The sequence below is a fragment of the Sipha flava genome, unplaced genomic scaffold (assembly GCF_003268045.1).
Source record: "Sipha flava isolate LNK unplaced genomic scaffold, YSA_version1 78_pilon_pilon, whole genome shotgun sequence".
Classification (NCBI taxonomy): Eukaryota; Metazoa; Arthropoda; class Insecta; order Hemiptera; family Aphididae; genus Sipha; species Sipha flava.
Genome location: NW_020273619.1, coordinates 1,449,358 through 1,477,093, shown reverse-complemented (window position 1 = coordinate 1,477,093; position 27,736 = coordinate 1,449,358). Strand labels below are relative to the sequence as shown.

Below are 27,736 nucleotides of genomic sequence, written 5' to 3'. Positions count from 1 at the left end.
AATAAATATTATTATAACCTATTGGACACTAAAACAAAAATTATGTGATTTGTATATTATTCTTTCAAAATAATGAAAAATAAACACTTGATAAAACTTAAACTAAATACTTCTTTCGTTGTAAATAAAGCGATTTTTATTGGTAATATTTTATGAATTAATTTGAAGCTAAATATATTTTAAAGTGTGCTGAAGTCATTAAATACTACATAAATAACAATATAGCTATTTTATAAAACTACTTCCCTTTTTTTAATTTTAATAGGCTTTACTATCCTAGTTATGCTTCTTTTTATTAATAAAAGTGGTTTATTAGAAAAAAGTGTTTTTACTGAACTATTTTTTTTTTTTACAACTTATTTAAAATGTAATAAATTCTAAACACATTACACCTTTTAAATATTCATAAATCTATAACTGTTCACTTATATCTATTGTTTTAAAATAAAATATATTTTAATACGTAAGAAATATTAATAAGTTTATTTAACGAAGAAATAACTAAAATTAAGAGAAATAAATAACTAATAAAATTTACTTTCAAAAATATTCTTCGTTACATTTAACTATTGAATAAACACGTTATTTGATTCTGTCTTATCGCTTGTAAATCGAATTAAAATTACATATATATTTTTAATAACAACAAAAATTATACAATCCAAAAAGAAGTTTTTATAATTTTTCTTATTTTAGAAAGGTTTTTTTAAAGTTACATCTATAGTCTTTTTTTACCTAGTAATATTTAAGTACGCCCTTACTAAAAAAAATATATACTTCATACTAAAATTAATTAATGATTTATGAATTCACTCAGTTTTTGTGTGAAATGTAATTAAGACTATAAAAAAAAATTCTACAAAAAACATACCACTAATAAATTTAATTTTCATTGCTATTCTACAATGATGTTTATGTTTACGCCCTAATTATCCGAATAATAAAATTAGTATTATATAATATTTTAACAGTTTTCACTCAAAACTTTACCATTTTCTTATCATAAAAATAAAACGTTAAATTATCATTGCAGTGCAAATAAAAAAAATTATTATAATAAAAAAAGGAGTAATAAATATCTCGTAGATAAAACTATTCCTCAGTTGACACGTACATATTTTGGATTATCGACTTATTACTACACAAACCGTGAACGGTTCATAGAATGGATTTTCTGTTAAAGATTGAGTAGATATATTTTATCGTTATTATAAATATTAAATCATAACATGGTGTTTAAAAAAAATCACGTACGTATTTTTAATAATAAAAATAATAATAATAGTGTCAACATAAAATAAATAAATTACCAACAGAACAAAAAACAAGGAGCTTATACATTTACGAACAATCGCTGAAAACGAAAACTGGAAAAAAATATAAATATAACAAATATTCGTATAATAAGCAGATCAGGAAACTGGGTGCTCAAGTATTCTAATTTATTCTTTGCAGTAATAGTATTAAAATGAAGAATTGTGTACACCGCTGTTTGAAAGACAAACGCGGCTTTCAGGCGATGCAGTAGCACTATCTGCCAGTTTCGTAATAACTTGCAACTGTGCCAAAACGGATTTCCCCGTTTGTATTATGAGGATAAAATACTGTGTTTAGACATGGATTATCATTGCGTGATAGGCACATATTGTAATTTCATTCCAGAATAATTTTCTTTGCCGGACTTCTTACGTGGCCTATAACGATATGAATATTATGTGTACATGGTCGTTTCTTTTGTGACCATTCATTTATTTTCCAACCAAAATAATCGGATAGGTTATAATATTAATAATTATAATAATATTAATATACATTTCAATATTCGGTTGTTAATAATAAGATATTGTGGATATATGATGTAGATATAGTGTTTCCCAAAGTGTGTATTATAAAAATATGGTCGAAGAAAGCTATATAATATTCTTGGGCGAAAAGCAAAAGGTCATTTTTGGGTGAAAAGAATACCGCCCGTTAATAATAGGTAAGTAAAATGTAATTGTTTGCGTTATGATATTTACAAGTTGACAAATAGCTTATATATATATATATATATATAAGCTTTATACAATATATACCTATATAAAATCCGATAAAATACCATGTAAATCCCAGCGTAAACAAAACACTGAGTCTGTATCGGTAGCAAAAATCAAACGAATCAGAATTTTTTTTTTCTTTTGTTACGTGGTTTTAAATTCCATTTATACTTAATTCAATAACTTATAGTTTAGAAATTAGGATGATCACCATAACATGATAAATGATTTCTAAGATTAGTAATAAAATTAGAATAAATTTAAAATATATATTTTATTAATTATGTAAACTTAGAACCTAAATTCGAATGTTAATTTATCTTGGTTAAGGTGAAAATAAATAACTGCCATGTTTTTTGATGCATAACGTCAGTTTAAAACAAAGCAATGTGGTTATCATTGATAATATAATCATAAATATCACCTAATGCTTCAGCGAAAACACAAAATGCCAGACCATTTATCTCTTCTCTTATAGTACTTATAAATATCACAAAAACCTTGATTATTCATGTATGTATTCCATGGCTAAATATTGAATAATAATAATCTAAATTTGTAGCCAGTTAAAAATCCAACGTTTTCATCGTTCAGTTTAATATGTTAACACAAAGGCGACGCATCAAATAATATTTTGTTAATTTTTCTATAAAGCTACTTCAATTTCAATTTTATTCACGTCCGAATTTGATTTATTACATTAGACCGTTTCAAAAAATGTATAAATAAACAAACGAAAATATAGTCATGCTAATATTCTAAAATCTAAAAAAATATTACATTGATAAATACAACAAATCGAAAGATTGAACATTTTTTATTCAAACAATAAGCAATATACTTAAGTATTACTATCTGTTATACAAATTAATTTTTAACATTTGCTTTTTTTTTTTTTTTGGAATTTAAACCGTTGTATTAAACCAGTTTATTATAACATAAAATATTGCAATGCGTAAATTTTAAAGAAAGTTTGTATTTATAAAGTTTATAAATAGTTTAAATTAAAGGATATGAGAGTTTATAATTAATATAATATGTAGTCATAATTATGTAAAAATAAATGAAGGTTTCTGTGTATTTAAAAATGAAAATGTCTAGTCATCATGTGAATTCGAAATTAAATTTGAGGTTTATATAACCTTATTATTACTATATACACTCATGTTTAAAGTAAACAAATTTATTATATTTAACTTGAAACATTAAATTAATAAAACTTAACTCAAATTAATACGTATGATTTTAAGTTTAGTAAAAACAACAAAACGGTATTTATCCTTAAAAATCTTATTTAAAGATTTTCAAAATATGTTTACATATTCTAGTTTAGGGACAAATCTTATTAGTTTTGTTTTTCGGTGTTTTCACTTTATCATAGCTTAATAATTTATGATAATACAAGTATAAGCAGTTTTCCTATAAATAATTATTGATCCAATAAAAAAGTTAATTGTTTTAATACAGTTTACTGTAAGTTGAATGTAATTTTTTCTTCGTCTAATATTGACAAGATACAAAAATAAACGTAGTTCGCTGTTTTAAAACTCCCAAAATAAGTTGTAAATTTAGAGTCCCCTAGGAATGCTATAGAAAAGTTTGCCATTTCTTATTTGACTTAAGTTCTGTAAAAACAAAGTTTTACCGATGAAAATTTTGAAAACTGGCACTTAATTATCTTTATTAGCTAACTCAGTGAACTGTAAAAAGTGACAATTTTGTATCGGTTATGAAGCCAATCATATGAAATATAATTCGATTCCCTTAGATATAAATCATAATTTATTTGATAATAAACAAAAAAAAAATTAACAAAAGTATGTATGATACCTTCACCGGACAACACTAAAAATAATTTATGATTTAAGCACAGACTCATCGAATATTCCACTGAGATTATTTTAAGGAGTAAGGAAAAATTCATATTTTAACATAATATGAAGCATTTAGTTTTTTTTATTTTAAAAAAATTAATTTTAGTCTCACATAGGTGCGTGTATTTTGGGCTTCAGAAGTTCACTTTCTATGCATATATATATATATATATATATATATATATATATATATATATATATACATATATATTAAATACTGTATACTATAGACACTACTGAATATAAACAATTTTACAGCTAACCGAAAAAATATAAAAATATAATACATCAATGTTATAGAAAATATGTTAAAGTGTGAATTCTGTTCATAATTCAGCACATTGGTTAAATTATAATATGGCTTACAACATATTCAATCCATTTTAATAAGATATAGGTATATTATTTATTTGAAGATATTTATTTTATTTTAAATATTTTAATACCAACATAATATTTTGCTTTTACTAATAATAATAATAACAGATGCGTGTAGATATTGTTAAGACGTGTCTCTTAATACGAATCTCTATAAAAACTGTTAAATTTAAATAATTCATAATAAAATATGTAGTATTATTAAAACAAATTAATGTACTTCAATTCTTATGTATAACTTAAATTAACATTTTCTTCGAAATTCTAAGTATCTAATAAATTATAAACAAAACGAGAAAAAGTTATAGAAAAACAAATTACTAATATGCATTAAAAACAAGAAATTATTCAAAAAATATGATAATATTTCTGTATTATTTCAATATTACGCTTTCGCTTCAAGAGCTTGATTTATCATACATGTAGAATAATTGTTTTACTCTTGCCAACGGCTCATCGAAACAAATTAGGTACTATTAGTTTACAAACCTCATCTTCAGAGCACAATAAGATCTCGTGTTAAAAAGAACAAATAATGAAATAATACAATAATATGCATATTAAAGTACTCCGAAGTAAATTACTTTAATTGTATAAAATTAAAGTATATACATAAAATTAATGATCCGATCAAAAACACAAATATTTCATAAAAAAAAAAAAAATAATTTTTAATTTTCAGTAAATTATAATAGCTTATGAATATCTATTTTCATATATTACAGTCTAAATATTTAGATACAGGTTAAGTTTGAAACAAATGAAAATGCAGAAATTATTTTACTTAAAAAAAATTTCTTGAAAAGCTTGTATTATTTTTTAATTTGAATTTTAATAATCACATATGTACTAGCCATATGGGTACATTGGTTTTCTCAGCAGAAATAAACATTTATAATAATGTAATAATATAAATTACTCTTTATCCTTGGAAGAAGCTAACACTATATAATATTTTATTGCACAAATAATAAAATTATATTTTTAACATAACATAAAACATGAATACACACTGAAATAAATACTTATCGTTCTATGAATTATGTATATTATGATCCAAAAAATGTAATCTGTTATCAAGAATATCTAAAGAATATACTCCATGAAAGATATTGTATTATGTATATTATTAATTTGAGAATATTTTCCAAAAACATACGGTTTCACTAAATAGAAAAACAATATTATACCTTTCCACTCATCAAACCTAATATGAAAACGCATGGATACATCATGTATAAAATTCATCAAGTTGAGATAGTAATAGATGTAATGACACGATATATAATATAGTAACTATAGATACCTACATTAAAAATAAAATAAATTATAGGTAAAACTTAACAATATTAAAACTAAAAACAATGGTCTGGCTGTATTATGATTTATATACAAATAATTAATATAATATTAATTTAAAAACTTACTGTTGACATTGAAGAGGTAGTATAAGCCCCGTATATACCTATTATACAAACATAAGTGTCTTCTTTAAAAATGCATATTTTAGCTTAAAATTATCAACTCTTAATAGATCATATCCTAAAATGAGTAAGAATGTAAGATGATGAAAGAACAACTATAAAAGTGATACGTTTTTACTGTTCGTGACACGTTCACAAGAAACATAAAAGCTTTTATATTGATTCAACTTTATATTTCAAAAATCGATTAATTTTTCAACTTCTAAATATTTTCAAGAATGTCACTTTATAGTGAACCAAGTGTAAAATTTAATCAGAAAAGATTCTTTTTCAGAGTAAAAGTTCTTACTGAAAACTAAATTATTATTTCTAACCCTATATCAGTGATTTCCTACTTTTTTTTCTCGGTGAACCACTTTGCTAAACAATTATTTTAGAGCGGTTGACCAAATATAAAAGTACGAATATTATCAATATTAATCTAATAATGTTATTTTGTTACATATAGTTATATATATATATATATATATATATATATATATATATATATATATTGCATACCTACATATGTACAACATGTAGGTACATTTTGAGTTTGTTTTCAAATATTTTATAGACTTCTGAAAATATTACAAATTGAGATAAACGTTATAGGTACACATTCATTTTATCAGTAAGCTCTTTAAAGTGCACGGGTTATATCATGATATTATTTATAATAGAAAATTTTGGAAAATAAAATTATTAATTTTAAAAAAATCAAAATTTATAATTATTTTATTTAATTTTTTTAAATATTTTGTTTTATTTTAAAATAATTGTAACGGGTGACATTGAATGCCTTCACAAGCTACATGTGACCCACGGGTCGCGGGTTGGGCACCACCGTCCTTAACTATGGAATCAAACATTTAAAAATGTACACATTTTAATTAAATTTTTTACTGATACTATTTAGACTATATATTTTTCAAATTTCAATAATTTATTATCATTAAATTTAAATTTAACCCATTAATTACTAAACAGATAATTACTTAACGTATTCTAATTGTTCGATATTAGATTTATTAATTAAATTGACAGTGAATCAATGTGTTTATATAAATGTAGTTAAAATTAACTAATGGCTCACACATACCTAAACAAAAAAATTTTTTGGTCGATTCCTCTGTTTAGATAAATATTTTGTACTTTTTTAGAAGTACAGCTATACAGTACTTTACAGTACTTAACTGTATTTTAAATGTACTTCAAAAGTACAGTTATTTGGTACTGTATGAATAGAATATAGTTTTTATATAATTATTAATGTAATATATTTATATTTTACTTATAATAAAAAACAAAACATTTACATTTGTATAGTTAATCATATCAATAGAATTAACTTATATGATATGATTTGAATGGAAATGACTGTTACTTCAATTGCAAGTTATAGGTGAACTTTGTTACAAGACAAAATAAAAAATAATATATAATAATATATAATATTTCAATTATTAAATTCTTTAAAAATATTTATATTTGTCATGGAAAAATGAATTCTAAATATGTTTAATATGTTTTTAATTGTTTTAATTTTGCTTGAAATTGAATTGTTAATTTTTTATAAAAAGTAAAATATTTTTAAATATTGAAATATGTTATTTTTCAAACCATAAAAATCCTAATACAAATACTGTTTTCGCTGCAATGTGAAAACACTTTTTACATTTCATAGAATTTCTGATTTTATAGGAATGACACCTGATGAAGATTTTCAAATCTCTCTCGTATATGATTAATAATTCATAGTAGAAGTTTATATAAGAAAATTGAAAAGTTCTCAAGTAGGACAAAATTATTTTTCCAATAAACTGTTTCGTAATATTATAAATAGTATTATTTTATCAAACCCCTTGGCATCCATTTTCATTAATTGAAATATTTAAAAAAAATTACACTTATACTGAACACAAAAATTGTTCTAGGTTCCATCAAATTATATTGATTTATGATACCTCCAATCAAATAAATAAGTGAATCTAAACACCAATACAATTTATTACCTATATAATTAAACTTAAAAAAAAAAACAACTGTATGTAAATTATGATTATGAATACCATAAACTAACTACTATAAAAAAAACGAAAACAATTTTAATCAATTTGGTAATTAATCGATGACTTCTATACCTCAAAAATATCATATTTTTACAAGTGGCTTTATTTAAGAGAAGAACTTTCCCGTATTCTTTCAGGATATTGTGATAAGCTATTGAAAATGTGACCGTCCGGGAAATCCTGTCGATGACGTGGTGTTATAGGACTCTAATACCCTCAAACATTTTTACTCCCAAGAGTAAATGTAAACTAAGATTTTATAACTTAGGTAAATATTCTCTTGAATATTCGTAGTTCCGGTAAAATATCCTAGATAATTCGTTCAATCAGTAAAAAGGTAGTGGTATAAAAATTTTCCAAAGTAAAATTACTCGACCTGCTAATAATATATGACGTTATTCATTTCCTTGGTCAAATTATTCATCAGGGGTTACAATTGCAAGTTTAGGGTAAGTTTACTCTCCCCCGGTGAAAAGCACTCGGTGTAACTCCCTGTTTCGCAGCTATAATTTCCTAGATATAACTCAGGGTTAACTTAATCACGGGGGTACATTTACCCTAGAACAAGTTTCCGTTTTTAGCGGACCATTTAGACGAACATAATCAAGTGGCAGAGTTACCAACTATATATCTTAACTAATAATACTTATACTTATATTACTTTAACTATATTTACTATAAGATATCTTTGTCTCTCACAAATATAAAGGATAATTTAATAATTAAATGTAATCACCTAATTATTCGTTTTTACAATTTTTAAATATATTTACTGGTTTTCTGATTCGTAATATAATATTACACAGTTGAAGATTTTTTTCAATAGATATTTAGAACGATCCATAGATATTTTTACAATTAGACCAATAAATATTTAAGGAAATATTTATCACTCATTTGTTGTGTTCGAAGATATTCATACTTTTTTTTTTTTTGCTTCACGTGCCATTTAGGCGATTTGCAGCTTAAACTCTACAAACTTCTGCATCCTCAATACTTGCTTCATAATTTAATGTCTTCAAATCGTTCTTTACTCGGTCTTATATTCATACTTAAAGGTGTTCAAACGTATATGAAAGATATAAATTATACCTTACGTTAATCGTCTACGACATTTGCGGCATAACAATGTTTTTCCAAATATACATAAAAGGAATTTGCATTATAAACTTTAATTTATACGGGGAGTATTTTAAGTAACACAGTTTCTTTTGGTAACTATAGCTTCAGTTTTCGCTTCTAGGATTTAGGTATCTGCCTTCACTTGATAGTGAATAATGCCTCAGCTGTTAAATTGTCGTGTAACTTGTAATTCGTTTTTAATTGATTAATAACTTCATATGATATTTACCAAAAACCAGTATTTTTGATTCTTGTTTTTAATTTTTAAATTTTAGAATATATTTTGAACTCATACATTTATTTATTTTATTGAAACTTTTGAATTGAAGTTGGTTATTCTACAGTATTCGTATTGAAAACCCGAATCCAATATAATATATTTATTGATGTATGTACTTTTTAAGAGTAAAAACGTATTGTCAACAATATAATGCTGAATCGAGATATCAAATAGATTTTTATTTTTCAAGATAATATTTTTTCGATAAAAAAATCTTAAATACTTTATTAAATTATCCCTATTGTTATTTATCTAATTTGATTAACCAATTGTAGTCAAGTTACCATTTACAAAACTTCTTTCAACATACAATTACACTGTTTTCTTAATTGATTTACAGGTGCAATGATTCTTCATTTCATTTAAATGTATAATGTTGCAACAAATAGAGTAAGAACTCTTTCTGAAAAAAAACAGTACAATTTAAGTGCCCACAATCCATATTCAATTGTTGTATTTTCTCAAACTAATTTTATAACCATTGAGAATGTTTAAAATATAATGTTTTATATTTTTTAATTTTTTAGTGCATATGACAAAAAAAAATTACTAAAAAACATCTTCTCGTATTCAAATTTATTCTTTAACTTATTTAATTACTCATACATAGTATTAAATATAGGCACATAATACGTAATATTTACTGAGAATACGATTAAGAAAGACATTTTTATTAATCAATAAATACCTTAATAATTTAAAATAATTCTGTTAATACTATCTAAAGTAAAAATACTTATACAAGACAAGACTTTCGAATAACTATTATTGTTTTAAAATATAAATTATTATATATAATAATTATTATATATAATAAAAATATGAATTATGTTAATTAAAAACATAAAAATTATATACTTTTACCATAAGGTATACCTTATGGAAAAGTGATAAGCTAAAGTGTAATCTTTTTTTAGTATTAAATTTACATTATTTTATAATTAAAAATAAACACTTTGAACATATAATATACATTATATAAAATAACAATTATTTAACAATTAATTTAATAAAATAACTCATAACTTATGTTTATATATATGCAAATAACAATGGTAGGCAAATTGTAATGCGTATTATAATTGAAGTAAATATTTATGCACAGTATAATTACAGGAAATATTTTTATTTTTTTTCACAACAAAAAATGAAATTTATAAATTTGATAAAATTTATTTTTAATACCATGACAATGTAAATCCATCTGTATAAACCATGAGCGTAAAATAATAAAATGTATTATAATTTAATTTAAATTATTTATCTTCGTCTAAAATAATGAAAATATTTAAGTTGGTAACGTAATAAAAATAAAAAACTACATCATCTGAGTATAATTAAATCGATTATTATAGATATCTACCAAATAAATTTAAAGTATTAAGTCCAGTAGATAAAAACGGTTTAGAAATAGTAATTAGAATATTATATAGAAACACTAAATATAATTTATATATATAGATATTTATAGATATTTTAAATGATTAGATACTTTCTATCATTTCTAGTTATTTTTAAAAGAAATAAATACATATATAATAATATTTATTTCGATATAATAGCTAATATTTATATATATTTACTTTATATTTTATACCATGGTATTATAAAATGACACATATGAAAAAAAAAAATTGACAAAAAAAGTACCAAAAGCCGTACAAGTTTACTTTATATGATAAGGAGTTCAATATAAAACAATAAAAAAGTGTATTATTAATACTTACTAATTTTCTCTTATAAATTGATTTTAAAATTTATTTATTTAGTACAAGTCTTGCACTCCATTTAAAAGCACTTTGTTTAAAATAGTCAATTTTAAACTTGAATTATCTAGTAGTATTGATTTGAAGTCTCTTGAATACCTTGTACAACAGAAAAATTTATCATAGTTAAATAGAGTATAATTTACTACCTATTTATTATGTCTAGATGTCTAGAATACAAAACCGATTTTTTTTTTTTTTGAGTTTTCGTACAAATTTATATTCTAATACATTCCCTGAAACATACGACCCATAAAATATTACAGATATAACGTTCCAACCGAGGCTGTAGGATATAAAAAACACATTGGTTGGTGGTTTGAATTATTGCGTTTTTATTTCTGTAATAAAATTGACAGTCAATGTTTATTTCAAACAAAAATACAACATGTATACAACTAAAACGATAAAAATATGGATTAACAGTGTTACCACGACAACTACAGTTTAGGTGTTGATAGATAATTGTTTATTTTTTTTTTAATTAAATTAAATCGTAGTATTAAAAAACAACCCCGGGAGCATGGAAACCACAGATTAAACGTGTTTACGCTATTTTACTTAAACAACCTTACTTCGGAGGCGGTAAAATTAATACACTAAACATCACGTACACGGCCAAATCTGTACGTGGCAATGAACGTTTGTTCGAGTAACGTTTGCGTCGTCCGAACAAAAATTGTAAATTAACACGATATCACGAACGCGCTCCAAAACGATTAAAGAACTCTTCCGATTTAAGTGCAATTAAATATATAACAGCAGTAGCGTTCGACGACCAACTCAAGTGTGCGCTGATTGCGAGTTAACTGCAAGCCAATCCCTGAGCACCATTCTCGTTCCATCATACCACGTCCGGTTGATAACACAATGCAAAGGGCTCCGTCCACGTAAGTTTACCGTGAAACTTTTACCGCGCCCGTAAAGTTTATTTATATTTCCTCCTCCTCCATCGGACAGCATCAGGGACTATAATTGCGCATGACCAGCCGCCCTTTTTTTCCTGGTGCCGATGTTTGCAAAAAAAAAATACCGTGCCCACTCATGATGTGGTGTTATTTGCGTCGACGTGCGATGATCACGACTGTAGAACACCGCGGCGGAATCGTAGGACTTCATAAATATTCCATTATGGACAGGTTCCCGTTACAGCCAGTGCAATATATCCATGACACAATTAGCGACGGAAACTAGGTACCATTTCCATTATTAGACACGTTCCCACCCACTTATTCCGGAAACGTATTGCACAATTTCACTGTGCAGTAATTTACGTTTTTTTTTTATCATAAAAAATTATAAACTATTAAAATTTCTCGAGTGTTCTGCCACTAGACTCTCTATGGGCCACTGCTTCCCTCGTATTGTTCCAAACTATGATTAAAATATTTTTAAAGCCCATTTATGCTTATTGCACGTATTACAGATTGTAAAAATTGTATATTATAATAACAAAAAAAAGAAAAACAATTATTATAATTATTAAACTTTTACGTATTCACTACGATACAATTATTCACCCTTATTTTTGGTTGTATTATATTATGTGATACCTACGCACATTATTTTATAAAGGTGCACGTATAGAACAAAGAGCTCTGCTACGCTGCGCATATTATGTTTCATATTCTTGTACACATTTTGTCATTGTTTAAATGTGTTTAATGTGCCGGAAAATCGACCAAGATTCGCTGGTAGTGATAATAACTTGTTTGCCTTCGTGTCGCGATGCAGCGCGTTGGAGAAGATTATACAAAAACACACACACACACACACACATGCACACATGTACATGGATGAACAGAAACATACGCATGCAGACACCCCGTCTTGGGCCGGAGACGAACACAAATCAATGCAATAAGGAGGGTGTGGACGGGGTAAATAGCACTTTGGATGTAAAAGTAAAATGCATGAATAAATGTACGACTGTACACGTATTATAAATAATCGAATAAATGTGACGCTAACAAAATATTCTGATTTCAGTTAGTTTATTGGTTAACAAAAGTATAGGTATAGGTTATATAAACGCTTCTTACAACTGTTTACAGTCTTATTTTTCATATAATAGTCTTACTTTAATATAAAAATCGAAAATACATAATAACATTTTTTTGTGAGCATTTGAAAGCTCGAATTTTAACAAAATTGAACCCAAAATTACAAAAAACTACATCTTTGTAGCGAAAAATTTTTATAAATTTTAATTTTAATACTTGAGACTTGAAAATTGTATACAACATTCTTCATTCTTAATAAGTCTTAAAGTATAAAATTTTGAAGAAACTGGATGTTTCAACAAAATCCGTTGTATTGTCCAAATATTTCTAAGAATTTCGATCAAACCATATTAAATATTTTTTTTCATTTAAAAATATTAGCTGTTACAACTTGAAGTATAAACTTAACACATAAGTGTTAAGTACATATTAGAATTAGAATTTAAACTGAAAATATTAAATCATAATCAAGAGGATATATAGTTAAAGCGATGTTTTTTTCATAAAAATTGATATCTACCTAATAACAAAAATATGAGAATGTACCTATTTATACTACTATAATAGTATAAGCTATCTTATGGCATAGATACTGATCTCGGACAATCCTCCTTCATCAAAACCGTTTTTTAAGTCAGTGGTGTATTGATTTCAAATTGATACGAATTATTTACCCGTTCTATAAGCTCACTCAACACTTGTATCTCGTTCCTTTTCTTTTTTTCTTATATTTTAGTATTTTATCAATATATTGTATGATATAATGTCAAAAACGACATCATAACAAGCGACAACCATTAACGGCTTATCATAATTCTAGGAAAAACTCAAACATTTCAACATATTGATCTATATGTACATGTTGAGTACACCTACCTATTCCTCTCGGACACCCGCGCACAACCAAATTTGTACGTAAACTCCTTCGCCTTGACCCGGCAAAATATGTAAGTTTTTCACGATAAGTGGGTCGTTGACTTACCGCAGATACATTCAACTGCTATAGCAAACATATAAACGAGCTGCGAGAACGTATAGTTGATACGAACTGGATGGATAAAGTACGTTTGTTCAGGATAAACGCTCATTAAAATCAAACGGGACGTTGCAACAAAGTGTCGATCGACAAATCCTATGTAAGTAGGTATACCAACTGATGTCTCCTCGACTGTTCAGTCTGACTAACCGGGGTGGTTAATTGTTTTCGACAAACATCGCCACCACTGTCAGACGTTTCCGCAAAGTCAGATTCTCGACGGACATCGAGGTTGATGGTAATCAGAACGACAAAGTCTCACCGGTTATTATTGTATTTGACACGGTTTTCGTCCGCGCCGAGATTTGCACGCACGTCAATCGTGCTATTTTATGGTACAGCCATGTGTGCTTTAAACGCGTTCCGTGCGACATATCGTTACGCTTTACACCACTCGTGGAATATACAATGTCACACGCCCGTGTACAGTTTTGAACTTTATCCGTGATCCCCTACCGGATCATCGTACTCATAACTTTCATGTGTAAACTGGACCGTAATCCGTGCGACTCGTGTTGTTCCCCACACGTACTACCACTGCAGCGTGTGTGTATACTTAACGGACGCAAGGCCATATCGTTAAATCGATAAATCCGGGAAACCGACCGCAGTCGGTTCCAGACGGGTAGGGAGAGTTTTTATTATTTTTTTTTTTTTTACGTCCAACTCGTGTTCGTAACGGAGCGTGAGCAAATTACTATGCACAAGTTGCTTTCGCGATAACATACCTCGCTTGTGATACACGCGGCAGGATATGCTCAAACGCACCAGGAAAACGATTGTTGAAATAACTGAAACGTACACCCGTAATAATGACAATATATAAGCTAAAACGCTAAACTAGTTACTATTCTATTTCTATCTCTCATTCAATAGAAAACATTTATGATAAATAAAAGCTCTCCGATCATGTGTACACGACATTCCCAAGACTCATATTCTCACAAAATGTATATATTAACTGGTTGAATACTTCCAACCGATACAATACACTCGGTCCATACTTAACATGGATATCTGTTTTGTTCCAATCATATTGATCAGTAGAGTTCTGTGATTTCCATTGGAATATTTTAATGAAAAATGTTTGTAACTGATTTTATAGCTAAGTAATTTCAAGCTTAGAAAAATGTTTCACTTCAATCATACATTTAGTTGTTTTCCAAATTTAATACATTGTAATAAAAATAATTGGGGTTTTGATTTGGTTTTATTTTTATTTTACTACTGGAAGAATATTAATACTACTCGTATATAAAATAAATTCAATTATTTTGATTGTTTATTAAGATAATGGCAACAATATATACTTACGTATATTAAAATTTTAAAATATAAATAACATAAAATATTCTATCATTTATTTTATTTTTATTTTTTGTACCTTTATTAAAGAAATATTTTAAAAGCAAATTTTATTCATTGATTCGTCACGATAGGTCGAGAGAATAATTATCATATATAAGTATACTGACCACTTTTTGGAAATACACAATGAATGTATACTCAAAAGTATTATACTGACAAAACTATACATATCATTTCATAATTCCTCAATTATATTATTTCGAGCAATTGTTTTGATTTCAAGGAAAACATTATTTTCTTTTTTTGAGTTGGAAACTTGATTATTTTTAACTTGTTTATGCGTAAATTTTTATTTGAAAATGTATATAATTTGTAAATTGTTTGCAATAGATAAATAAGAATATAGTAGTTGTATGCTAGTTATAAATAACATATAAATCTAAATTTCTTGTTGGAATTAATTTATATCAATAATAACTAATCCTAAAAAACGAAATAGAACATTAATTATTTTCACTATACACTATAAATTTACATTTTAATTCTAATAAAAAGGAATTTTACTTTCCATAATATATAAACTAATTAAACAGCTTTTGTACTTTAGATTCTGAAATGAGTGTAAAATCTATTGTTGGCTTAATGTTGCATTATACTTTTTTTTTAGCCTGTTAACACGTTTTAGGGTAGAATTAGCGTTCTATAAGAATAATACTCATTAACCTTTCTATTGATTATATCGTCACTAATACATTTTAAGTAGAATATTATTTTTAATGTCTAGTAAGTTAAAAGTAAATTTAAAAACCTAAAACTAAAAAAATCCTCAATTTTATAAAATACATATTAATAAATTAATTGTATCTAATTAAAAATAAGTATTTTATTCGATATCAAAAATGTTTTGCAAATTATTTATGAAAAAAGCTCTTATATCTTTTATCTGTACCTACTATATTATTTTCATTATTATATTAATTAAATTGAATAGACCTATTTTATTTTATTTGTTTATCATTCAAGTAGTTATTGCAAAGAGTTTGACTTAACTAACATTGTATAACTCAAATAAGTAAATATTTATATCTAAACATAATTCATTCAATAATAATTATATTTATATAATAGTACTTCTTAAGTAACCAAAAAAGCTGTTATGTTTTATAATTTGTGTGTTATATTACACATAAAGTTCACTTATTAAGAACATTATTTTGTAGATACAAAAATATTGGTTTGTTTATTAAATAATTAAAAATATACTTAATGTCAGAGAAATATTCTCTCGAATAATTCCTGAATCCATATTTAATAAATTTAATTAATTTTTAGTAAAATAAAGTCACTACTTAGTATATATTTTTATTATCTTTTCTTGTAATACATATATACATATGTATATATACTATATACATGTGTCAACAATTCAAGTAGTCAAACAAAAAAAATTCAAATAATACCAATAATACAATAATTATTGGTTGCAAGAAATTATATATGTATGAGATATTTTATAATTAAACGAAAAAAAAGTTGTACGTTTTCCGGTACGTTTAAAAAAAAAAATTATTTTATAATATAAATTTACATTTAAATTTAAATTTATATAAATTTATATTATTATGTAATTATATAAATATATATATATATATATATATATATATATATATATATATATATATAATTACATAATTATATTATATAATCTTAGGAATATTTGCATTTTTTTTACATTAATTTATGAGTATTAACCATTTAATAATATTAATTTAATTTTTATTGTTAATTAAATTCATCATCACATATCATTCAAAATTAATTTGTGTATGGTAGTTTATTTACGATGAAAAAATAAAAGAAGTCATGTAATATCAAATTCGAGAAACAGCCAAACTCTACTATCAGTATTTCACAATTATTTTGTAATTTATATTTATGGTTTATATCTTCGATGAATGGTATGATTTTCATACGTCAAACAGACAAACTCACGATTTGATTATAAATGTATGATTTGATGTGGACATGTGGTAGAAATTACAAAAAAGCAAGTACATTATTCTAATTTAAAACGTATTTCAAAAATAAAATACGATTTAATATTTACATTATTGATAAAAATATATAAAATATTCATAAAGCTTAAGATACTATGGTAAAAATAAATTTAAAAATGGAACAGAAGATAATTAATCTAGCGACTAAACCTGTTTAAGGAATTATATTTATTCATTAAAAATAAAAATATATTAAGATGAACTGATAGAAAAAATACACACACATATATATTAAAAAGTTAAGACAGTAAAATATAAAAAAGTATATACAATAAAGATTTAAGAGAGTTAGAAAATTAATTTTATCTGACTTCTAGAAACTATAATTACCCAGTAATAATTTAAGATAATGGATAAAATATTATAAATATTATTAATGCAATAAACAATGCTTATAATATAAGCACTTTTAAAAAGGATTTATTTTTATATTGTTAGTAAATACATGACCAAATACAAATAATCCACTCTACTTTGGGTGCTCATAATTATTATTTTTTTGCTAAACTCCAGAAAAAAGAAGAAAATACGTGATAAGAATAGGTAAATTTAATTCTTGTTTTTCTACTTCACTTAAATATTTGAAAGTTTAATCAACTTTTAGATGTTAAAAATGTTTTGATGAGCAATACAAATTTTCTTGGAACATTATGATAGCTAAAATAACAAAGTTCAATTAATAATAACGGAATTTAAAAAAAAATAATTTATAAAAAACCGTAAAATAAATTTAATTTATATCAATTTCATAATCCTTAACCTACAAGCTAATAATGTATTTTATAATATAAATACTACTTTAAAATTCATGTATTATTATAAATATCTCAGTTTTAAAATAAATATCCTCAATATTTGAAAAGATTTAAAAATATTTCTATCAAAAAACAAATTCTTAACAAGTACTTAAAATATTTGTTTAAGTGATTTGTATAGTATATGTATTTTTGCATGTGAACATATGTTCGGGTGTCCTTGAATCCTTGAGTAGGAATAAACAATACCGTTGTTTTCATAAAATAAGTTTGTAAATCCAATTATATTATAACAAAAAAAAGTTTTCAACTAGTAATTCCTTATTTTTTCTGAGACGATCTAAATGCACCAAAATTGTTTTGTTTAGAACCGTGAATAAAATGATAAATTTTCATATATTCAACATTTAGTGATTGTAAGCTTTACTTCGTAAAACCGTAATTTTTACGGATAGAATAATTAAGGGGGAATAATTTAATTATTTTATAAATTTATAAATTTATAAATTAAATGAAAATATATACCTAGTTAGTAATTTATTTTTTTTTTATCAAACTTTTATATGTATAAAAATACAATTATAATACTTTTGATTACCATTACCAACGAATATTTCTCTTACGTTGTTGCAAAATCTTTGTATAATTGTAATTATTACAATTTACTACATTGTAAATTGTATCTGTTGGCATGTAGAAAATTTACTTATATATCTGATGTTTGACCAGAAAATGTAAGAGCCCATCAAGAGTCCTTGATACAGCCAATTTTCGGAAACCCTATCGTGTAAATATTCCAGAGAGATATAAAAAGAACGGTCCTGTATAATGTATTTCGGAAGTGCTGCTTGGAAAAGGATAAAACAATTCCAATTTCAAATTCTTAATTTCTTTTATTGACTAACATATTTAGCGTTTATTTTCTTACTCATATTGGTGTTAAAAAAATAGAAAAAAATTTTATAAATAATTATACTTTAAATTCGTTTACACAATTTATGTAACTGTTATGATTTTTATGACGTGTATGTATATATATATTAGTACTTATATTCTCATTATTTATTATTTTTAAATTATATCTTCTATGATATTATTTATTTATTGTAATATATGACATTTTAATATAAAGCTTCTATAAATGGAATGATACTTTTGTGTTCTAAATTGTAACCGAAAACTAAGGACGCAGTTTACTCATCAATGTTATAAATACTTATTTTCTAAAATTATAAAAATGCATACCGAAATAAACAAACTACCAGCAAAAATTATAAGCGAAAGGTATGATAATAATATCTGTAAACATAAAATATTGTTGATAAACAGTAATATAGTATTAATATTATAAGAACAGCAAATAGCGACTCCTCCTTATCTTAATACTACATATCACACCAAAACTTGTATTATATAATATTATAAATATAATAAATTGTTTTTTTGGACTTCTCCTGTATATATGTATAAATAAATAAATATTTAATTATGAAATAAATGGATATACAAAACAACGTTAGTAACCGAATAAATTACCTGTCTTTATATATTATTATGAATACACATTTCTATCACATAGGTTATTTTCAGGGTGAATTTATAAAATTAAAATAATCTAATAATGATAAATATAGCTTCACTTTAAAGCATCTAAGCTGTTAAAATATAGAAAAATTTTAAAAATACACTTTTAGAAGACAAGTAACAAGTAGCCATTTATGGTTATAACTTAAACTTCATACATACTTTCTTAAAAAAAAATTATTTTTTTTATAAGCTTATACATTTTAAAATAGTTTATCCGTGAACCAGTTTTACTCATGATTTTTTATATTTAATCAATTTATTGTTTCTTTCAAATACATACAAATAATTACAAATAAGTCTATTGTTCGTCTATAATTATAACCTACATAAGATTAAAAAAAAGTGCTATCCTTAAGATTTTCTCCACTTCTGTAACTGAAAATATTGGACATTAAATATATAGATATTTCAAGAGAAATTTTATTGGTATTGTATGTATCCATTTTAGAATATTTCAATATAGACAACTTACTCACCGTTTATACCTAAGCTATAAACAAAAATATTTTATTCAAATACATTTTTTGAACATCTAACCTAAAGAAATTGTTTATAGTAACTAATATTTCTAATTTTAACAATACCAACAAAACTCACTTTTAAATATTTCCGCCTATGAAAAAATGCATAAAATTCTTTCTACGATTTCAATCAATTTTTCTCGAGTATCTTCTCGCTCTTGATCGCTATCAAAAAATTTATTCTTTCTTTTTCTCGGGCATTGCCATCTTGCATCTGCACTTAACATGTTGCCATAGTCTCCATCTCCTATCTTCTTATATCTAACCTTATATTTTCTTTCATTTGATCTTATATCTTCCTTATTTAATTACTTTCTAAAATTGCAAAACTCGTAACCTTGATAAAGATCTTTTTCTTTTTTATTTATGAGTAGTAAAAAGCAAATAATCATCCAGCATAACATATTCTTTAAATAAAATCTAAAAAATATAGAACACAATTTCTAAAATAAATTAAAAATATGTGTCAATATTCTATTTTATTAAAAAGGATTGAATTTAATCTAAAAAAAATGTATTTGTGTTAAACGTGAGGTAGTTTTTAATACGTAAATTTTAACTATAAATATATAAAAAAATATATATATTCTATCAAGCTTACTATGATCGTTTGTTTATATATTTATTCGTTTTGAAACAACAATATTGATTTATAAAAAGTATTATATATTATATTTTAAAATTAATTGACTAGTTAGGAAAAAAATTAATCATAAAAAAAAAAGGAAATACAATAATTTTTCTTTCGAATAATATCAAAGTATTACTCTTTACATTACACAAATGGATGAGAAGATTTACTCTAATCCATGTCAGTTAATCGAATAAATTATTATGAACTACCTGTGTATTATTTTGAATTATATACAGCAATATTCTCGAGCATGATCATAATTAGGTACTTGTCAATTAGTTTCTTTATCATATATTGGTTCAATACTGTGTTTGGTAAATTAACAAATATAAAAATCAACCAACTTAGAAATGTACATTGATGTGTATTAAAACATTAATAATTATGTTTACTTATTGTGTATACTGTTGATCTAAGTTATAATGCAATTGAATAGTAAAGCACTTTTTTATGTTACAGCCATATTGGATTCATTGTGCAAAGAGTTTCTTACCATGAACGTGTCCGCAATATTATACCTGATGAATTACGAAAAGTATGGCCGAAGTACAGCGTCAGCGCAATACTTTTTACAACTAGCCGGATATTTAGGAATACCGGTTATAGCGTGGAATGCTGACAACTCTGGACTCGAACGGGTAATAATACTAAAATAGCTGTAGATTAATGGACGAAATCTAAAATATAATTTAACAAGCAAAAAAGAATAAATAGAATTTGTGTACAGAAACTGAGAAACCATACTGAAGAAAGTTATCTCTTCGTTACGGATTTTTATGCTTTAATATTATTACGGTTTTATGAATGAACAATCCTTTATTATATGAAACACTTTTCGAACAAATCGTCAACTCTTCATAATTGTTCGGCATTCTCTAGATGCAACAGTTCTGATGAAAATTTCTGGTTAATAGATTTTGTATAAAAATTAATGCATTCAACGGTATAAGTCATTTTTACCATATTACAAATATAATGCGATCTTGATTTTTAAACTTAAGCCGAAACGTTACTTGGATAAGAATATTTATGAATATAAAATTTTTAAAAATATATAATAGTATAAAAAGTTATATGAAATATTACTATTATACTTATTATACAAGTATTTCAAGTAATATATTTAAAGATAATATGGTTGATAATATGTCTTTGATTTTATATTAATTATGGTTAAATAAAACTCTATAATAACAATCAATGAAAACAAATTTTCATTTAAATTGCATAATAATCCATGAATTTTTTAATTATCATTTAGATACTATTCGAATAATTAGAGTAAGGATTTTTATATGTGTGCATCGTATTTTCAATAACTCAACTTTTTTCTTTATCAAAATAAATTACTATAACTTTTATCAAAGATAAAAACGTAAATGCTAGTATAAATTCAATATTTTTTGATATTAACCAGAGCAGTATATTATTATTATATATTTATATACAATTTTGATCTACACATAACCTATAAAAAAATGTATTTATTTTAACAAAAACAAACAATCTATATAAATAAAAATCAATTTCCACAAATGTTTATCCACGCATCACTTCAAAATGGCTGCACCTATTCGACTTATTTGTTTTTTTGATGTACTTGTAATTGTTAGGACAAGGTTTGTATGAATGAAAGTATTTGAAAAATTGCACGGAAAAGTGAACAATTTCAGTTTATACATCTTTATATAAAAATGTGAATGAATACAGTAGGTTCTAGGTAGGAAATTCTTAGAACATATTGACAGATTGATTGATTTCCAGATCAACAGCTTTTGATGAAATAATTGCTTTAAGTCATACAATTTGTAAAAAATGTGAAAATTCTCAAGTTAAATACAAATATGCGAATGTTCGTACAAAATGACAATTCGGCAGGAGAATTTTTCAAAGGAACAACTAAACATTGGCAATGAGAAAATTACAATCAATACTTTCACAGATTTTATTTCCTCCAAATGTTTATCAATTCACAACGTCATAGGGAAAATTGATAACAAAAGGATTTCCAAATATCGGTGAAAATTATAAAACCATTATTGTTACATGTGAACGAACCATTTCAGCAGCAAATATAAGGTAGACGATTTGAATATAAAAATGTTGAGTGAAATCAATAGCCAATTTCATTCATTTAAGTCCATCGATTCCGTTACCGATTCAAATTAAGTCGTTAATTATCCAACTTATTTTCTAAATTCGTTGGATTTTCCAGAAATGACATCAAACAAAGCTCAATGTTGACTCGGTGATAATCATCCTACGCAATCTGAATCAACCAAAACTATGCAATGGAACATGACTCGCTATTAAAAAGTTGTTAAACACTGTGATCGAAGCAAATATAATTATAGGGAATTTCAAAGGCGAAAATATGCTGATTCCAAGAATACTAAAATTTACAAATGACTTTTTTGTTAAAATTAAGCAAGTCTAGTTTCAGATGCGTCTTGAATTTGCCATGGCGATTAATAAGCCACAATGTCAATCGTTAAATATGATATAGTCGTATTAGCTGAAACAGACAACGAGCTAAAAGCACAGTAAATATCTTGCTGAAGAAGGGGAAAAAATTGGTTTAAAAATGAATGAAACAAAGACAAAATAATATCTAGACAAAATCACAAAACAGACTCCTTAAAAGTAAATTAATACACATTTTAAAATGTAGGACATTTTAGATATTTGGGTTCAGATATTAATGAAGATGTTAATAGCCACGAAGAAATTAAACTACAACTCATCACAGTAAACAGGTGTTAATACAAATTACTACCATTGTTTAAGTCAAAACTACTATCAAGAAAACCCAAAGTAACATTATATAAAGCTTTAGTCAAACCAGTAGCTATGTATGCAAGCAGTACTTGAGTGATAACAAAATCAGACGAAAAAAAGTTGGAAATTTTTGAGAGAAAGATATTGTGGAAAATATTTGGCCCAAAGAAAAACAATGAAGGAGAATATGAAATACAAAGCAATAAAAACTTAGAAGAACTATATAATGAACCCAACATTTTTGGAACCTTGAAAAGCGGTCGAATAAGCTGGGCCGGACACGTGGGGAGATCAAAAGGACTAATTAGAAACATAACTGCATGAAAACCAAACGCAAAATTACCTAGAGGACGACCCAGATAAAGGCGGTAAAATAGAATAAAACAAGACCTGAACAAGTTGGGAGTACGGAATGTGGAATAAATGGAAAAATACAGAGAAAAATGGAGACAATATGTTGTTGCGGCAATGGGCCTAAAAGGTCTGTAAAAAGCCAAAGAAGAAGAAAAAGAAGTCAATCGTTAAAATTGCATGGAATAAACTTTTTTTTTTCATGGATTTCATATGAGCAGTTAGAAATTCAAACGTATTTCAATCGTACGTTGCGTTTTTAAAGCATTTCAATAAATGTTCGTACAAATTATTTAATTGCAATTTTATTACATTTATTATTGTTTTAATGGGGAAATTTGGTTTGATTTCCTTCATTAGTATAGTTGAGTAAATTCGGGTCAGGCAGCTATTAAGTTACTACTAATTATGCTTAATCCTCACCTACCACCATTGAACAACCGCATATATATGATTACGATGTAGATTTCCATCTTGGATATGATCGAATGAAACTCTGTAGAACAATCGTCATCATATATATATATATTATATACTAACGTTTGTAAGTAGGTATTATGTTGAATACGGAATATTCAACGAGTTTTGTTTTCGATTGATACTAAAAAAAAAAACAACAATAGGTACCAAAATGAGAAATTAAAGTAACGATAAAAAAAAACAAAATATTTTTTTAAGTAAAAATAATTTACAATATCTTATTTATAAATGATTAATAATCCTACGTCAGTCCATCATTTGAATGTAATATTTTGAAAATTTTTTTGAACAGATACTATTATTTTTATTTAAGTTCTAGAATATCTATGAATAATATTCAACTATATTTAGAATATACATTTTTGAACAAATGCATAATAAATAATAAATAATAACGATAATTCTTTATAAATATGATAGTTTAAATTTCAAATAGATAATAATAATTAAGAAAACAATTGGTTACCATAATATTTATTACCACAACACTAATTAATAAATGCAAACAAATAAATATTCTCCGTTTTTATTTTAAAGAATAAATTGTATGACTAACTGTACTTGGCACATAAATAGTGTCGAAAAAGATATTTTGAAATAATATATATATATATATGTTTATAAATGTATATATATATATATTGCAATAAAACAATTAAATTATTCAGATTTTAGATGGTTGTGGTTTCTAAGAATAATCCTTAATATAATTTTCTTAATAATAATTCAAAATATAGTTTATAACTATTTTTTGTATATATAGTTATTATATATTATATATATATATATATATTATTTTATAAAGTATTTTGTATATATAGTTTATAAACTATATATTGAACTATACTAAAAACATTCGGTAGTATTCTTCTTACTCGCAATCGAGTTTTTATCCTAACCTAACGGCAAACCGTCACAAACAACATTGTATATGCATACAGTATATCAATTAGACAGTCGCCGACAAAACTATGTTGATTTTGCCTCATAAAAGCATATTAAATTCGACTCTTGATAACTCGAACCTTGATTAATCAAAACTCCATATTTCGAATAAATAAAATTCTCCTCCAAATAAAAATAATAATTAAAGTTTAAATATTTCTGTTAACTCGAAAATGAATTGAAATAAATTTTCAATATCTCAAATGTTCTCATCAAAATAAAGTACTAAAATAGTTTATCACTGAGATTATTTTTCAAATAACTTTTTGTGAAACTCATCTATTATAGACGGCTATTAGTAACTCATACTTGATAACTCCGTGCAATATATTTCGGTTTTAGTTATTTTCCATCAGATAGTTCGTTCATTGTCCATCATGTAAGTGACAGTGGCTGAAAACAGGTGCTATTATGGCTCAAAATAAAAAATTAAGAATATTATCGCTTCCAAAGTAAGTACTTCAAATTTTTAAAAAAGACGTAAAGAAAAAACAAGAAATAACCTAAGATTTTAGAATTCTAACGAGTACGCTGTCTATAATAATAAAAAATAAAGATGTAATTTTAAAAAAACTAAAATAAAAACTCAGAAAATCGTAAAAAACTCTAATATAGAATCATACTTTTAAAAACTTACAATATATAAACTTTACATAAAATACTATATAAAACATACATTTTGAAGTTTTTGATAACTAGAAATTTTTAGACTGTCAAATTATATTTATCCCGTAAACTTCGAGTTATCAAGAATCGATTATAATATTATAATACGTCTGCAACAACGGCAAAAAATAATTAATAATGTCGATATTGACTCATACAGTGCAATCGTTTTCACCTCCGAAACGTTTTGTCGTATAATATTCTTCTTCAGGAAGAAATTTTTTAAAATTGTTTCCTTAAACGTAACGATATTTATTCGAATTTTCCTATTGTGCATACCAATATCATCAAAATGTACTGATATGTTTACATAAAAATGCGATTGCGCTAATAAAAGTTCAACTATTTGTGGAAAGTCGAATTACATAGTATTTTCTCGGCAAACGAACGCAGTAAGCTTATATTTTCTTTCCTGTAAGCAAATATAACTCAATTAATTCAATTTTTGTCATTTTATCCGAGAAAAGGTTTTAGAAATTTACATCATGATTTATTAGTTGCTTTATATATACGGTGTCACGTATTACATATTTTAATATTAAATTGCCATGTTGCACTTTTCGAACGATATTATCGATAATGCACATCAATTTTGTGGGTTTTGGCACTCACGGGCGCATGCGCGTGATATGTAATAGTCTCTTTCAGTTTTTGTTACGCAAAACATATGTCAATTGATCACCATCGATTTTCTATTTTTTTTCCTTTTTTTTCAATGCGTATTTACATAGTAAATATTTTGTAGTTCAAACAAATGTTTTAAACTTACTTCACAACATGAACAATTAATTTTTTCTAACCAATAATAACAATACACGATTACTTGGTCAGTTACAGCAACGTATTTGTGACGTATTTTTTTCGATGGTGGGTATATATTTACCAATTATTCGAAAACCAAAAAATTACAATATTTTTAGTAATAATGCAGTTAAATCAAGATAAATAAAATTAAGATAAAATATATTTTACTGCCGTAATGTCATACTTTTAAAAACTTCAAACTTTTAGAGAAGATAAAATTAATACTATTATTGAAAAATGTTTGTAATAAAATAATAATTTTGAGAAGAGGTATATCTATCACCATATCCACCCCCTCCAACCATCAATACACCATCATAATAATACCACCGTTATTTATACCGCAATCGGAACTTATAGCTAAATGTTTACGACTCAAACAATTTTGTGATAAAAATAACGCTTTAGTAAATATATGCAAAGCACATGATCTATTGTAAATACTGTACGAAACGTCAAGAACATTTCCTAGTATGTCTTTTTTTATGCGTTGAATATCTCCCTTAAACATATTCTCCATACCCAGTGCTTATACAGATATTAAAAAAATAAAATAAACATGACATAAACAAAATCCATTTGGACTAAGATTATATACATCGAAGTAAAATGTATAAAAAGAAAATCATATTAGTCTAGTAAAACCGTGCAAAGATATTAACTAACAAATGAATAAATATGGTTTTAAAAACTATGTTTTAACTAAATAATGATACTAGCAAAATACGTTTTGAAAAATAATTATAAGTAATAATAAAAGTAACAATGCTTCTGGTGGAATCGAATTTATTACTGTTTTGGAGATTCACTTTTATTTTCG

General features: G+C 25.1%; 1 protein-coding gene across 2 annotated transcripts in view; it reads left to right on the top strand.

Annotated features, from left to right (window-relative positions):
- The window catches only part of LOC112692894 (glutamate receptor ionotropic, NMDA 2B), a 384,123-nt gene that overhangs the window by 333,675 nt on the left and 22,712 nt on the right, over positions 1-27,736 (top strand). For both annotated transcript variants that reach the window (XM_025567711.1, XM_025567713.1), the window contains one exon: positions 21,352-21,530. In XM_025567711.1, the coding sequence (XP_025423496.1) occupies positions 21,352-21,530 (179 nt within the window). The remainder of the gene's footprint in view (positions 1-21,351; positions 21,531-27,736) is intronic.